Source organism: Denticeps clupeoides, chromosome 4 (genome assembly GCF_900700375.1).
Source record: "Denticeps clupeoides chromosome 4, fDenClu1.1, whole genome shotgun sequence".
NCBI lineage: Eukaryota > Metazoa > Chordata > Actinopteri > Clupeiformes > Denticipitidae > Denticeps > Denticeps clupeoides.
The window spans coordinates 23923242-23939222 of record NC_041710.1 but is presented as its reverse complement, the minus strand read 5'-3'; the positions used below and the strand labels follow the sequence as shown (position 1 = coordinate 23939222).

Genomic DNA, 15981 nt, shown 5'->3' with positions numbered 1-15981 from the left:
TTACTAAGTATCTAGACCCAAACATTTCACAGAAAGAAGCTGGACAAAACTTCAAGTATTAGTACTAGTATTTATTGTGAAAAGCAGTGGCCACCAGAAAAGGAAGAGAAAAAAAACACTGCTGATGAAATTGTAAGACCCTTTGGACATTGTAGTGGGCAGTTTCAGAGAAGTGAGGTATTTAGAAACAAATAATAATATTTCAAATCCGTATTCCAAAAATCCACACAACTCGATGAAAAGCTACTGAAGGCAGGTAAAAAAAATACATACAATAGGGAAAGCAAACTTTACAAAAAAAACTTTTAAATCTGTTTTTCTTGCTACAGGATAGATACAAATGAAAATCGCTAATTGTTATTCAAATAACAATAACCATCCCCAACTTGCACATTTAGAAAAATACAAATCAAGCTTTCACCACAGGTTACCAATTGTACAAGTGGAATGGTGTTCCACACACAGACACATACACACAAAATATTTATATCAGTAGAACACAGAGTGGTCAACATCCATAAATACAAATATATTTCAAAGATATAAAAAAAAGCATAAAAAAATGAATGTGATGGTAAAAAATACATAATTAAGTGAAAAAGATCAAAACCACTGTAAACCACACTTAAATGCAAAAAGGTAAGGCTCAAGCAATCCATGCAAAAGAAAAGCCAAAGGAAAAAAAAACACATAAAAAATAAATATACTCACAGGGCAACCACCAGGAACACATATGAAATGTAATTCCCCCCCCAAATAAATTACTTAAAGAGTTAGAGTGACTAATGTTCTTCATACCACGTAGGACCAGGAGAGATTGTAATCCTGGCCTTTGAATGTCACTACCTATAAGTATTAACATCCACATCAGTTAATACGAGTTTGAGCTTACTTACTGACGATCTGATGATGACGTGAAGGGAAAAAAAAGTTTAGAATCATTCTTCTGAAACTAAAAACAAAATTGTGCTCATAATCAAAATGGCTGCATGTTCTCTTTGACAAATTTACAGGCTTGCATTTGATAAGACAATCTATAATCCTTGCCAATAATGAACTGCACCGTGCTGGTATTAAAAATGCTTACTTAATAATCAACTGATTTACTAATGTACACAAATCATACATCATCTACTTTTTGGGGTATCCAATTTTACCCCAAAGGCATGTATGCATTCAGGTCTTTCGGACTTTAGAACAATGGCATTGAATGCACAGGAAATATTAAACCACTCAGTACAGACACTGGAGAAGAGTCCTCCGTGTGATTCGTGGTGTGGATGCTTACAAAAAAAAAATGACACCCTCATTGAATGATAACTAGATTAACTAAAAGATGATCATTAGAATCCACCCAATGGGCTCCTTTTGCTATTGTGAATTTCTGATTGCAAAGCACTTCCAAAAATATTCAACTTTTCTATTGGTTATAAACAAAGGGTTAATAAAAGTATATAAATACCCTGCTACTGGTTAACTACAGCCATAATTGTAGTTAATCAAGTACTTTATATTGCTTTTTGTGATGCTTTGAGGAGTTCTCCAGTCTGATGATGTTCTTGTGAGCTCACTGTATTGAATCTGGTAACTACACTGAAGTAAAGAAGTGTATTTGGTTTGTGATTCCAGTGCTGGATGAACTGCGGGAAAAGAAAACACTCATTATGAGTCATTAATTCAGCCAGAAATACTTAGCAGCTATCTGGTCCACCCTTTGGTGAAAACCAGTGGGCGTCCGATCTTCATGGTGTATAAATTTGTAATCTCTACTGGACGTTGTACAGAATAAATAGTAGATAAACCCTGTCTTGGTTAGATTGGAAAGCCCTGCTAGATAACTGCTCATGGTTAACTTGGGTGTGGCTGAGACGGAATATCTGCTTAGGCAACCCTGTAGGCCGTCATTCTAGTATAGTTTTGTTGGTGGCTGCGAGCCGCCCAAATGAAGAGGGCAGCGGCCATCATCTGCAGTGGAGACGAGATGAGGGCCAAGTAGAGTGACCAGCCCAGGGAACAGTCCAGCTCCTCGGGGAGATCAGACGCACGGTGCAGAAGGTCCATTCCCGCCAGGAAACAGCACACAGTTGCCAGGGAACACAAGCCTGAGAAAATGATTCAGAGAAGACAAATATTCTTTTTCATTTTTGTTTAAGGTCTTATGAGCTCTGCCAACAAAATCCATGTTAAATCTTTCAATCTGTTCCTTTGTCATGTACTGTAAAGCCTAAAATAGTCATTACTTATTGGGTGCTGTGAAACGTGTTACCGTATTGGTCTGCATGTAAGCAAAATATTGTGTTTAGCACCATCTACTGGTACTGCAGTTTTTTTTTTTTCTTAAACTACAAATGTAAGATAACACCACAATGCTGACTAGACCAACCAACATTAGGGTCGTAGTAGCCTAGTGGGTAATCCCACTTACTACTATTGTGTCCCTGAACAAGACACTTAACCCTAAGTTGCTCCGGGGGGGGATTGTAAGTCTCTCTGGATAAGGGCGTCTGATAAATGCTGTAAATGTAAAATGCCTTATTTCCCCCCTCATTGACAGAAACCATGATCACTGTCGGTATGTTTATCACATAAATATATGTAAAATAAACACCCGAACGTTTCTCACCAGCAACCAGATGCAGAACTCCAATTCCCAGCGTGGGGGTGAGACTGCGGCAGAGGCATGCACACACCCCAATGAGAGCGCTGAGAAACACCAGCCCCAGAGAGACCAGCGGAAGCAGGAACTGGGACCTCCACAAGTCTGGAGACAGAAAAAAGTTGGGGACGGGTATAGCGTTTGACCGTCTCTGCAAAAATTTTAGCAAAACCAAAAGGTACCATACTGGAAACTCACATGTACGTATCAAGTCTTCTCCAGAATTGTGATTCCCTGGTTCTCTGTACTTGGCTTCAAACTGCTGTGGTAGACTAAAGCTCACACACACAGTCTCCATCTTAGGATCTACGAAGCCCAATCAGTGGAAACGAGTAGAATTATGAATAAATACTGTACATAACTCCATGTGTAATGCCTTCAGTGAGAATCTACCAATGAAAATGGTCATGAAAACAAAGAAAGCACATTGAATGAGAAGGTGTGTCCAAACATTTGACCTGTACTATATATTGATCTAGAATTATTAATACACTACCACCAAATGGAATTATGTGATTCTTTAGTGCCACAAATTCTGTGAAAGGAATGCCTTTATTGATATAAATTGGGATCTGGGCCAAAATACTACGCCATACATGCAATAGGAACGTGACTGCGTGGCACACGTGAGGTGGGTACCATACCCGGTTCCTTATACCAGTTCGAGGGAGCTCGCACCAGCACGCAGCGCCACCACAGTCCCAACGTGCCATTGTGGTGGAACAGGTGGTCGCTGTACGTCTTCTCGTCGTTCTCCTCTCCGCGGAACAGCTCGGGAAGCTCCGACGAGTTGCTGGCATCGCGGCTGCCCGAGGGACTGTGGTACTGGTACCAGTGTTGCGTCCCCACAGCCACAGACAGGTAAACGCAGGCCAGCCAGCTGAGCACCGAGCCGATCACCAGGGCCGTGGCGTAGCGGTTGTCCACCATGTCGCTGGAGGTGCGCGGAAAACGCGCGGCTGCGACGACGACGGGTAACAGGACACAAAAGACGCTCATTAACTCGCCGAGATTTACATTTCTCAGTTGAAAATGTGCGTTGTGGCGATTTCTTAACGCGTGGCATCCGCTGTAATACATTCCGAAATCGTTTAAGATACAGTCCTAAGCATCCGAACGGCTCAATGTTTACCGCAACACGGGCCATCGACATTACAATTAAATATGTACAAATTGAATAATTATGAGGTGTTCGTGCCAGTACGAACCTCGGTGAAAACGGAGGGCTAGCCTGTTAGCTCTTAGCTATAGGTACCACAAACACAAATGAATGTTTAATCATTTGACGGTTTAATCATTATACTCGCAGTTACTACACCCAAACGACACACAGTCGTGAAAAAACGAGCTGGACTAAACGGTCAAGTAGAAATGAAACCGTTTGTTTATACTGAAATAGGTCTCACTCACTGCGAAACTCCGCACTTCCTCGATCAACTTGAAATGGGCGTGGCGTGCCGGTGACGTCACAGACCGTGTTGCCAGACGCGCCTAATGACTTTCTGCCCCAAACACTGGGCTGCGGCCGCTCACACGTTTTAATTAGGAGTTGTTGCAGATTAGCCTACAACATGTTGTAAGTATGAAATGGCTCCTCTCGCTCTCTCTCTATATATATAAAATCACCAGCCTAAACAGCCTAATAAAAGGTAGCATCCTCACAAAAATCGTAAAAACACGGATTGAAGAAAAAGCCACAATAAAAACTTTACATTTATAATTAATTCAAAGTTTCACTGTATAGCAAAATGGTTGTCAAAATAAAAACGAGGGGGGGGGGGGCTTATCCAATTACAAACATTTTTTTCAAACATTTTATTTTAATATAGGGAAATTAAAGAAACCCTTTTAATAAAAAAAAAATCCAAAATTCAGAGACACAGAAATTGACAGCAAAAAATATAAATCAGAATGCACTGCATTATTGTAAGTAGGGCTCTATAAGTGTTCATTAACATAACTAGAATTATTACTTCATGTATTTACAGGTATATTTGTGATGTTCTGCTCTGTATTATTTATTTCTTCATGTAATAAATGTTATTTAAGTACACTTAAAGATAATCTGATTTTATTTTTTCCCTCTCAGGACACACAAGCCCTGTACATCAGACTCTTACACATACATACCAGAAAATTGTTTTAGTTATTTCCCTTGAACTTACACACACACACACACACACACACACACACACACCACACACACACACACACACAGACTGAAACATTCATACATAGAAACAGTGTTAATTATAATATTTTAAACCCCTCTTACCACAACCAGGCCAGCAGGTTTCCCCCAATGACATCCCCAACACAGTATTTAAACCCCGAGAGCAGAGACCTCCCTCCTCTGATTTCAGCCTGATTTTTAGCTTGTCCTGAGGACCCAACGTGCCCGTTTTCAGTAACCCAGCAAACACGATCCAGTAACTGAAGGGCTTGCTCATTACATGATGAGCCAGATGACAGCTGGGAGAAGCCTGAAACTGAAGCCTGAAACAAAATGTCCCAAGGGCTGGATTTAAGAAATGCTGCTCTTTACAGTGTTAGCCTCCATTACTTATTTGCAGTAAAGGGGGTGTGCCATTCGTTCTTAAGATCAAAGGTGAAAGTTCTATCTGAACATTATTTACTTTTACAGTAGACATTAAAAAAAAAAAAAAAAAAAAGCATTAAAGGAAATTCTATTTGTAGTGTTCTTTAAATAAAACTGTGCACTGGTTACATTAGGTGTGGAATGTGCACTGAGTAACACTTTCATTCATTATGAATTGCAATTTCAATTTTCATAAACTATCTGTGTTCTAACAGCGAATAAAGCCCAAGCCTATCCTGGTTATCAGATATGTGCATCCACACCTAGACCTCAATCTTAGTTTGGTTTGCAGCAAGTACATTTTGGACAATGATATTACATTAGTTTCAGTATTTGCATTTTCCAATGTCCACTTTTCCAAACTGTTAAATTGTACAGCAAATGAAAACTCTTTCCCCTGCTTCTAAAATATGTATGCAAATAAGGGATTGTACTAAATACACAAAGAAATGTTCACATTCACACAACACACATGCACCCAGACCCACATATGCACTCTTTAAACCAGATATTCTGAGAGTATGCCCTAAATTCCATACACCACACACATGCTCTACTTTTCACTCACTCACACATGCTCAACCCTCAATCCCTTCATATGCATTTCCCATCATTCCTCCCTGAAGGCAAAATAAAAACCCTATTTAGGAGGAACATGGTGTAAAAAAAAATAAGTAGAAGAGTCATGAGCCCTGGACTCCAGAGTTTTACATAATATGCAGATTTTACATGTTATCTTATTCAGAGTTTACTTGGATATAACCCTAACATACTCTCCCATGAATCTCTCAAAAGTAAAGAACTGAAAACACAGGATTCAAGGAACAGCAGCAGACCATGGCTACTGATTTAAAAAAAAAAAGAAAGGTTTTCCTCAGATTGAAGACTTTCTCCTGCCCCAGCACAAACTCAGTGTGCTGCTTCCACTTGAACAATCTGACCAGAACAGAAAGACAAATTCTGGTGTACAAAGAGACTTTTCTTACTGGGGAAGCAGGGCTTAATGTCCAGTTGGTCTTGTAAACCAGAGTGAGAATAACCAGGGCATTATACAGGCAGTTTTTGTATGCATTTTTCTGAATTCACTTCTGTGTCAAAGGAGACGGAAGGTGTAAGTGATGGACAAGAGGGAGAAGATCAGACTGAATCAGAAGATGTCAGGGCATTGCTCCCAGCTGCACTGGTCCTTGGCCTCCCAGTAGCCTCCACTATAGGTAAATGTGGCCTCTCCCGAGACTGGATCATCACATCGCTCAAACCACAGGGGCTTGTAGTTGTCTTGATGGGTGCCTGATGGAGGAAGAGAAGTAACGATTAGAAAAACAGGCATTCTGATCATCGCAAGAAATGTTAGAAGCCAGTAGACCACCATCCCAGGCTCTGCTCCTGCAGCTGAAATGGTTGTCAACAAAATATTTCTGTTGGCATCGATCATAATTACACAAAGCCTTAAACACAAGATTACCAAAACCTACCAGCACATCTTTTTCAACACAAACACATACAACCTACAACCAGAAAGGAGATGAGAAAGGAAATATGTAGAAAAACAGAGGGCAAGATCATAAAACCAGGGTGAAGGTTACTTGCTTTTGACCGGAGCTCCATGAGACCCTTCCATGTCATTCACTGACGAATGCCAAGATGGAAAGAATGAAGGTTTGGTTAAAAAACTGAACTATTCTAAGACTGAAATACAAATAGAACTTGGATCCTGCCAAAATGTTATGCTGACTAACACTGAGAACATTGTTACTTGCTTGGAAATGATGGTGGACCAGGCAGTGTTTCAGCTGGAGGATTTTGCAAAGAGAAGCAGAGATGGAGGAAGAAGCCAGCACAAAAAAAATTACGATAATAACTGATTAGTGATTCTGATAGATGAGGTTGTTTGATAAACTAAAGCTGTTTGTACACTAACACCAATGGCTGAATGTTTAAAAAAAAAAAAGTCAATATCTTTCTTAACTGGAGCACAAGAAAGGAACCACTCCATTTCAGCCCAAATGAGGACTGCGACGGTCAAATCGTAACCAGGCCAATCTATTCTTTATTAACCGATCAATTCCCCAACTGCTCATAGAGTAGAGTAAAGTTAGGAAGTACTTGCTTGAGAGAGAGATGTCAGAAGATGTGGTTTCATCTGCATCAGCTAGTGGCCACAAAAGCAGAGCAGTAATATGGAGAAGGGGATAACAGATGAAAGCAATGCATGCAAATGACAAAAGAAGGGAGGAATGTTTGGAGCTCCTACTGTTATTAAAAATAGCATGTGTATGCACATATGAATGGCAAAAAACATTATCCAGCTGTTTATCTAGGCATCTATCTATCTATCTATCCATCTATCGTTTATGGACACAAAGTTTTTGAATACGGAAATGAAAGACAGATCAATAAAGGTCACTAAAAATACATATTATGCAGTTATGTAGAGACAGACAACGCAATGGCTTGAAACATGCTCACACTATGCCATTTTTAAAGGTCCCCTATTATGAAAATTTCACTGCTCAGTGCTTTGATGTAAAAAGACCAAAAATCCGCTCCCTGTTTGCGATGAACATTGTGGTTGGTGAATGGTGTTGATGATGCTCACTTCTATAGGCCGCCCTCCGAATTCTGCACCAAGGCTGAATTTCAGAAAGAGACTTCAGATATACAGGTCCTTCTCAAAAAATTAGCATATTGTGATAAAGTTAATTATTCCCTGTAATGTACTGATAAACATTACATGAAATCAGTCATTTCTGCAAAAGGATTCCCGACCAAGTATTGAGTGCATAACTGAACATGATTATTTGAAGGTTGACTTGGTCGGATGAAATATGCAAATTTTTTTTAGATAGGAATCTTGGGATTTCATGAGCTGTATGCCAAAATCATCAATATTAAAACTATAAAAGGCTTGAACTACCTTCAGTTGTGTGTAATGAATCTAAAATATATGAAAGTCTAATGTTTATCAGTACATTGGAACTATCACAATATGCTAATTTTTGGAGAAGGACCTGTAGTATTAGGGGACCACTAAGACCGATATAAAAGCAAAGAAAAATTAATAATAGGGGACATTTAAGGCTGCACAATACTCACAGTGAAAATGCAAAGCACATTGCCAAAGATTTAAATGTTTTATCAATAAAAATAATTTAAAATGAACACATTCCCAATTGCATAAATCATGAATTCATGTATATTGTTTGACAACAACCACTATTTTAGGTTCATGTTTGCTCTATATGCTTCGCATGTTAAGTACATTGTGCAGGCTGATTGGTCTGTAGAGCATGACAAACATGTTAAACTATAGACAACAGCTTTTTGAACAGGATCAGTAATAGACAAGAAAACTAACACTGTTGCTGACGATAGTGCAGACAGAACAAACAGCATCACAGAATAACATCTATGATGCTCTGGATTTCGTGCCTGCATACTGTGAGGTGTGGGTTTTGTACAACAGCATGTATTTACACCTCCAAAAATTGCCAATTAGTCCCCTCATTTCTATAACTACATGGATCAATGTCAGTGGATAAACATTGCAATTAAACAGCATGACAGCTTCATGTCCAGCTCTTAGAACAGCAATTCATCTAGCTAACGTGCTATCTATTTATAATACTTGCTTTTGCTTGGTATCCCAACGTTTTCACCAGTAACCTCATCTGTCTCATCTACAGGAAAAAAGGTGTGATGGAATGGGAACTACTTCTGAAACACTTCACTCATAAGACACGTCCTTTAAAAAGTTCTGTACATGACACAGAATTCACAAATATAAAGTAAAATACCATTTTTAGCTGTGCAGAACTTACTAAAAAAAAACATCATATTTTTAAGCAAGACAATAAAACTTAGTGCCAAGCTCAAATTTTATGTCAGACAAGCACTGGGCGGTAAACAGCATCACAATATGAAACTGTAGTTGAAAGGGGGGAAAAAAACAGCAATGCTGGAAGGAAAAAATAAATAAAAAAAAATCACAAGAGTACTTGCTTTTTAGAGGCGAGTCATTAATGGAATCCTCAATGACAGCTTAAGGGAGAGACACAATGACAGAAACCATTAAAAATGACTCTCCCTTCTCTCCCCATTGGTATTCTGTTCAACTCATTACTCCCTGCCCTTCAATTTACTGAAATCTTTTTTTTTTTTCTTATAAATACAGCTGCAATCAGAAATCTTTGACTTGTTACTGACATCATGGATTGCCAGAATTTCCGAGCCAAATTAAAGATTCCCTCTGGACAATACAGCAAAACAATGATCACAAGTCAACCATTGAAGAAACCAGAAGAACCAGATCCTGGTTTCTCCTGGAATGCCATAGGATTTATATTAAGCATTTGTATTATGAAAGCAGTCAAACATCAGTGAGTCTTTTGCACATGAAGGATGGGCAATGACTTCTTCTCTATAGGCTTGTCAGTTCATATTAAAATGTTTAACAGAAGCTAAAGGATAGATCAGATCATACTAAAGTAGAACAGGAGATTAATATGCACATTTAAGACCAAAAAGTATTGATATCAGTATTTCTAATTGCAGCTGTAGCACAATCTGTATTTCAGTCAGTCTCTACTTGCTAACAGCACTCTAACTCAAGCGACTTAAAAAGTACATTGGTATCCAAAAACCAAAATGAAGGCTTCCATATATCACTCCCATTATTCCCCTTTCCAGGCACTTTTCTCTTACCCTCCTCTGTGGGGTTGGTGGTGCGTGCAGCCTCCCTTTCTCTCTCGCGTCGGACGCTACGCTGCTTCTCCTCTAGTCTCTGCTTTTCAGCATTTGCCTCCTCCCAGCGGCCCTGCTCCATCAGACGCTGGTCAGGGCGCAGTCGACTGTCTGTTGGTGCCACACCATCTTCAGACTCATTCAGAGTCAGTGCCAGTGATGAGAAGTAATACATGGTCTCAGCCCCTTCCCTACAAAAGTTAAAGGAAGAGAACCTTATAATGGCAACATCTCAGGAGAAACGCGGTTTTGCTCTCAGAACCACACACACTCACGGCAAAGGGTTCTTCCTCCAGAGTTCTCTGGCTTTTAGGGTTTGGTAGACAGTTTTCTGTCTACCCTCTGTACCATTCTCTCCTCCTCGACTGCTTTGCATTACTCTCGAAAACTCCATCTTCTCGTCCCATGTACCAGACAGAACATAGTGAGCCTTCCCTTCTTTATCTGTTACGACACCAGTTACCTGCACAAGGTTAGAACAATAAGTACAGAAAAGTGAAAGAAAAGTACAAAGTGAACTAAAGTGGTTTAAAATGATAATGATAAGAGCTTAAATCATTTAGATATATATATTAGATACACACATTTATTGTTTCGCACTCACCTTTCTTGCCACATCCCTGGAGAAGTAGCTATAGGGTGCAAATTTGAGGTGACAGCGATCACCTGTTTTGTGATTGACCACATCAATCTCTCCTGACTGAAGAAAAGAAAAAAGAAACACTACACTAAAATAAATGTAATTTGAACTTTGAACTTACATTTGAACAATGTAAAAGAACTTAATTGAATGGCAGCTGTCCATGTGAGGAGACTGACCTGATCTATCCACAGCTTGCCAACGATGATGTTGTGCACAGTGGTGGTCACCTTCTTCCATGTGTAATGGTTGTTGCTTTTCTCAAAGATACAGTGAATAGTGCCTGTAAGGACAAAGAACATGTGACAACAGGGATAAGGGAAATGACAATACTTAGATGTTATAAACAAGATAATAATCTGTTAATTTTTTTTAAATGTCATTAATTATTCCTTGAAACTTTAATGAAATTGAACTTGTACATTTTTCTCCAACATTCGGATAAAGAAGACTGTTTTAAAATGGTTCTGAAACAAAAACGGATGGTAATCATAACCAAGTCATCAGTTTTTAAAGTTACAATAAAAGCCACAACAAATTATGTGGACAAAAACTACTGTGAAAGTGAATGACTGATTTTAAAATAACCTGTGCAATAGACAACTTTAAAAATTGTATGACAAGTGTGTTATTCTATTGTATGTACACTCACCAAGTGGCATGATAGAAAGGTATTTTCCCCTAAATTTGCTGGCAAGGGCAATTTCTTGCCTAAGAGTCCAGCCACGCTCTGAGATGACATGATGAGCTGCTGCGGGAGGGTGATGACTAACCTACAGGACCAAGAAAGGGAAAAACAATGCGTTATTTCCTATTAACATAGTTATTAACTACGTCCCACTATTTACCACTCACCTGTTCACACAGAGACCGGTAGCCACTCTCCTGTATTCTGTCCAGCTCAAAGGTCTCCCCTAGAAGTGGGTTGAAGGGCTTGCCTGTACGGTGCACAGTGGTAGAGTAAGAGGAGACTGTGAATGCCGCTACATAGCACAGCTGCTCCAGAGAGCTCTGACACTTAGCTGCCTTATCAAGCAACTCTGAGTACTCAAGATCTTCAGACAGGCGCTGTAGCATGGAGATGGGCTCATTGAAATTCACCTGGGGATACAAATATAAGAAACCATGTTACAGATGTGCCCAATTTATTGAATAATAATAAATAAATAAAAATGTAATTTTATTCGGATTATCTTACAGGCATTGGTATTTTGGAGAGCTCCTTGCCAATGCAGTTCTTCATTATACTCCACAAGTTGAGGGAGTAGTTTGGTTTATCAGGAATACGTGTTCTCCTCTTCTTGACAGGCTCTAGCTCCTGTGGCTGTGGAGACTCTGGATTGGATGCCAGAGACTGCTCATCTAGCTGGAATTGGAAGTGATGAGACATGGTTAAGCAATTTATCATATTTATTTTAAAAAGACACTTGTCCCTACTTAAAGATTCCTAACAGACACTTACCGACTGGTCGTCCATTCCAATCTCACTGCTGATCCCACTAACATTACTGCCCGATCTCCTGAGAGAAAAGGTGAGATGGAGCGAGAGAATGTGAGGAATGAAGTGGAAGAGAAGATCAAAAGGAAAAGACAGAGAAATGATAGAAAGACAGAGTGTAAAGAAATGGGGGGGGAGGAAGGAGTATACACACACTTAGGTCTATAAACAGGGACATAAGACGCACAAGCTAAAAAAAGATAACAAGGAAACAGAAGGACAAATTCTGAAACACACAAAGAATGGCAAGAGCAGGGAGACCTGTGATACTTGGGGTCTGCAGGGACTGTGATGAATTCTTGTACATCCTCCATTGCATCAAAGAACTCATTTTCATCATCTTCATCACTAACATCACCCTTTCCTGAACCAGAGCCTGGAAGACAAACAAACATAAAGGATCTATACATTATAAATGACGTCAACATATTAAATTCTAAAGCTTTTGTCAGCTACTTCATTGATCTGCTATTAGCAGAAACAAGACAATAACTTAAGTGCAACATATTCCAAAAGATAAAATTAAATAAATAAAACTAAATGACTAAAAAAATGAATGTCAACAATGTTAGAAAACAAATGTCAATGGACCAGAGCAAGCAGACAATGCCAGTAAAGAATCACCCACTGACTAACTGCCAGTTAAACCATTAATCACACAAATTCAGTGTTGTGATTACAGTGTTGGCATTGTATAGTCACACAAAACAAAGTGATCACTGTTAACTACCTTTGCTGTCTGCAGCAGGTTTGCTCTGTGATGAAGGCAATACTGTTGCGCCCCTAAAGGCTCTCTCTAGGTGGTTGTGCTGCTTAGCCAGCTGCTCAAGTGTCTCTTCCAGCCGTACCCGCTGCTCACGCTCTGCCTGTAAGGCCTTCTGCCAGCGTTTGCTGTGGGCCTGGGCCAGAGCCAGAAAGTCCCTACAAGCCTGCACATAAACATTACTGAAATGATTGGTTCAGACAGCAAAGTGTGGCAAGGTCAGCCACCTCCCAGACAAACAAGTGGAGATAGTAAAGGTCAGAATACTAGAGCATCAGAATTAGACAATGGCCACTTACATTAATCATGGCATTGGAGGTGATCCGGAAGAGAGTGGCCCTCTCGGTCACCTGTCTTATCTTATCACCGGTCTCTCCACCTAGTTTCACACCCTCCAACTCAGACAAAGATCTGAGATAGAGCCACAAAAAAGAACAACAACATATTTTTTATATATATATATATATATATATATATATATATATATATATATATATATATATATATATATATATATATATATAAAAATAAAAACAACTTTCAAGACCACCACTTCTTACCTCTGCAATGCAGAACCATGTTTAGCGATAAGGTCATTGCAGGTGCTTAGATCCTCCACCTTGCTTCCAAGGGTACGCAATGTAGACTGCACCTCTGAGTTGCGAGAAGTTCCCCCTTGACCTGAGGCAGTTGGTGATGTAGGGCAATCATCTCCAGAGTCATCTGTTTTGGGAAAGATAAGAAGACAGGGTCTGAGAAAGAATTAGAATTGTTCCACACAAATCATTTCCACATACCCCATTCATCTTACTGAGTAAGACACACTCCAATTTCTGACCTGATTCAGCCTGCATACGGACAGCCTTGGCTTTAGCCAACTCCAAGGCAGTGATCCATCGCTGGCGCTCCACCTCAGAACTTGCCTTTAAGTGGTAAGTCTGTGCCCCACCATTAGAGATGACAAAATTGCAGGAGTCCTCCACAGCAATGTTTGCTGTAGCCAGGTTAATGGTGCCCCGGCATGTGTGACCCATCTCTGCCTGGGTCCTAAAGAAGCAAGTTAAGCAGTTAAGCATGCAAGTAAGAATAAGCAACACTAAAGAAACTGAAAAAAATGCCCCTAGAACAGTCAGTCATTCAAACATAATGAAGCAACAGAATTATTGACATGCTTCAACAAAGACTAAAGCCTCTGTGATCCTCCTGGACTTTGATGACCTGCTAAGAGGCAGGTCACGTGACAAAACCAGATCTTTCAAACCATTCCCAGTAAGAGAAAACCCCTACTGGTAGTATGAAACATTGTACACAATCAAAAGGGTCACTGTGGGGAAAAACGATTGTGCAGAAAACACAAACAACAACATTCTCATGTCTCATCAGGATTCTCAATAAGCGGCAATACAAGCACATTTGCTGACACAGATGGCAGGACCCATATCAGAACAAGGCAAGCTTTGTTCATCAAAGCAGATGCCATAATTAATCCAATCCAAAATCTGAGTATTCTTAACCAAAACACAAATACACATGAGCAGAGTCACTGAATGTCATAGTTCTTAGAAAAACATAATTAGAACTAGGCGCCCTTGCGCATTTCATAATTACCTGTAATAGGAGAGCAGGCCGTTGCTCAGGACGAACCATCGTCGCTGGTAACCCTTGATGTAATTGGTCCATTTGAAAAGCCAGCCTTTGTACGTATCTCCGGGTGCAGGAGCAGGCGCCTTGGGCTCCGACATTACGACAGCCCGTGGCTTCACAGAGCAGAAACGAGGCCTAAAGGTGAAATGAATGCGTTTACATGGCTTCCGCAACATGCAGCGTCCAGCAGGTGAGCCACCGGCGTGCAAAAATACGCCCTTGCTCTCCATATGGTCCACTACCAAAACACAAAACTTGTTTTCTACCGGACAACCACAAATGTCCCTTTTCACAATGAACAAGCGAATGTATGGAGCGCACACAACAGCGCTTGACATTGGGGGGGAAAAAATCTTTACCACCTTGTGACACAATTATCCGCAATTAGCTAACAGTGGCGATCACGTTGCGTAAATTGATATCACAAGTGATATCCGTTTGCTAAAGGCCATCTCTTAACTGGGTCTGACTGTGCACGGCCGCTAGCGCTAGGCTAATGCTAATATTGTCTTGTTGGCAACGGGATTTCGCCTACGTGTACATACTCGCCGTGTTAGTTGTTGTTGCTAAGCTAGCAAGTTCGTTACCAATTTCAACCCCATGCAGTCAAACGTCGACAGACTCGTGACAAGCGGAACGCAACATTCTGACTATCGTACTAAATAGCTACTATTTGCTGCCCGGCCGGGGGAAGCTAAGCTACCAGCCGCTGGGTTACGCCGAATACGCGACAATGACAGCTGTAGTCGTGCTAGTTTCCTCCGACTAGTCTACAACAACGGGGCGGCAGCAGATAAATCAACTTTCACTGTTCGGAAACCTTTTCCACGCTGCATTTTGGGTTGACGCCGGTAATGACTGCTGTTCATCAATTTCTTATAATGTATTCTTTCACGCGTTAGCTGCCTAGTAAGCTAACTTGCTAACAGGCAAACTCTCGTCTGTCACAAGAACCTGGAAATGACAGACCGCAACTTCAGTACTTTAGTATTTAATTCGTAAATTGTGCATTTCGCACAGCAATTATCCGAGCCAAACGCAGCCCGCGCGCGATGTCATAGTAACTAAGTTGTCCTGTACTCCTAGCCACAACTACACCTACCTCTCACAGTCCCCCCTGCAAACAAGGAAGTTAGCTCGGGTAGTTCACTGACGAAATACGTCTATTCGGGAAAGCAAGTTGGCAATTCCACCTCCTGCTCGTCGTAGGATCCGTTCTGAATGTTGACACAAAAATGTTTAAAAAAACAACAAATAAAATGTTTCGTTTCTTCTTTTTTTCCTTTTTTTTTTTAATTTTTTTTTTTATGAATGCGTTTTGTCATTACGTGTTTCGGTCCATGGGAAATGTATGATTCTTTAGACGCGGAATTCCATAGCTAAAAATAAAAAAATCTCCCTCCTATATCCTCAGCTCACTAAACCAATTTAAAGATGC

General features: G+C 40.2%; 2 protein-coding genes across 9 annotated transcripts; both read right to left on the bottom strand.

Annotated features, from left to right (window-relative positions):
• Positions 1-50: 50 nt before the first annotated feature.
• cldnd1b (claudin domain containing 1b) lies at positions 51-5869 on the bottom strand. 4 transcript variants are annotated; one of them, XM_028978443.1, is made up of 6 exons: positions 4067-4088; positions 3865-3901; positions 3301-3615; positions 2855-2962; positions 2624-2761; positions 51-2102 (listed from the first exon to the last, which is right to left on the bottom strand). In XM_028978443.1, the coding sequence occupies exons 3-6, from the start codon at positions 3584-3586 to the stop codon at positions 1882-1884; spliced, it is 753 nt and encodes a 250-aa protein (XP_028834276.1). In that variant the 5' UTR covers positions 3587-3615; positions 3865-3901; positions 4067-4088; the 3' UTR covers positions 51-1881. The 4 variants fall into 4 exon arrangements, with proteins under 4 accessions (XP_028834276.1, XP_028834272.1, XP_028834274.1 ...); XM_028978439.1 differs by lacking the exons at positions 3865-3901; positions 4067-4088 and adding an exon at positions 4932-5869; XM_028978441.1 differs by lacking the exon at positions 3865-3901 and having other exon boundaries at positions 4067-4375.
• A 141-nt stretch (positions 5870-6010) lies between these two features.
• Positions 6011-15737, bottom strand: osbp (oxysterol binding protein). Of its 5 annotated transcripts, none has more exons than XM_028978423.1 (21): positions 15646-15737; positions 14508-14678; positions 13738-13946; positions 13460-13622; positions 13199-13310; positions 12867-13065; positions 12398-12512; positions 12101-12158; positions 11837-12004; positions 11494-11739; positions 11291-11411; positions 10818-10921; positions 10603-10698; positions 10274-10461; positions 9960-10189; positions 9258-9296; positions 8888-8935; positions 7366-7407; positions 7016-7048; positions 6846-6884; positions 6011-6545 (listed from the first exon to the last, which is right to left on the bottom strand). In XM_028978423.1, the coding sequence occupies exons 2-21, from the start codon at positions 14639-14641 to the stop codon at positions 6403-6405; spliced, it is 2487 nt and encodes an 828-aa protein (XP_028834256.1). In that variant the 5' UTR covers positions 14642-14678; positions 15646-15737; the 3' UTR covers positions 6011-6402. The 5 variants fall into 5 exon arrangements, with proteins under 5 accessions (XP_028834256.1, XP_028834257.1, XP_028834258.1 ...); XM_028978424.1 differs by having other exon boundaries at positions 12101-12155; XM_028978425.1 differs by lacking the exons at positions 6846-6884; positions 7016-7048; positions 7366-7407; positions 8888-8935.
• Between the last annotated feature and the right edge of the window lie 244 nt (positions 15738-15981).

Coding starts and splice junctions, on each gene's coding strand:
- cldnd1b (XM_028978439.1), bottom strand. CDS start 5,106: ATGAGCAAGCCCTTCAGTTACTGGATCGTGTTTGCTGGGTTACTGAAA. Junction 2,762..2,854: donor AGAAGACTTGATACGTACAT/GTGAGTTTCCAG, acceptor TTCTGTCTCCAG/ACTTGTGGAGGTCCCAGTTC. Junction 2,103..2,623: donor AGTTCTGCATCTGGTTGCTG/GTGAGAAACGTT, acceptor TCATTTTCTCAG/GCTTGTGTTCCCTGGCAACT.
- osbp (XM_028978423.1), bottom strand. CDS start 14,641: ATGTCGGAGCCCAAGGCGCCTGCTCCTGCACCCGGAGATACGTACAAA. Junction 9,297..9,959: donor CACCAACCCCACAGAGGAGG/GTAAGAGAAAAG, acceptor CTCTCCCTTAAG/CTGTCATTGAGGATTCCATT. Junction 8,936..9,257: donor TAATGACTCGCCTCTAAAAA/GCAAGTACTCTT, acceptor TTTTTCCTGTAG/ATGAGACAGATGAGGTTACT.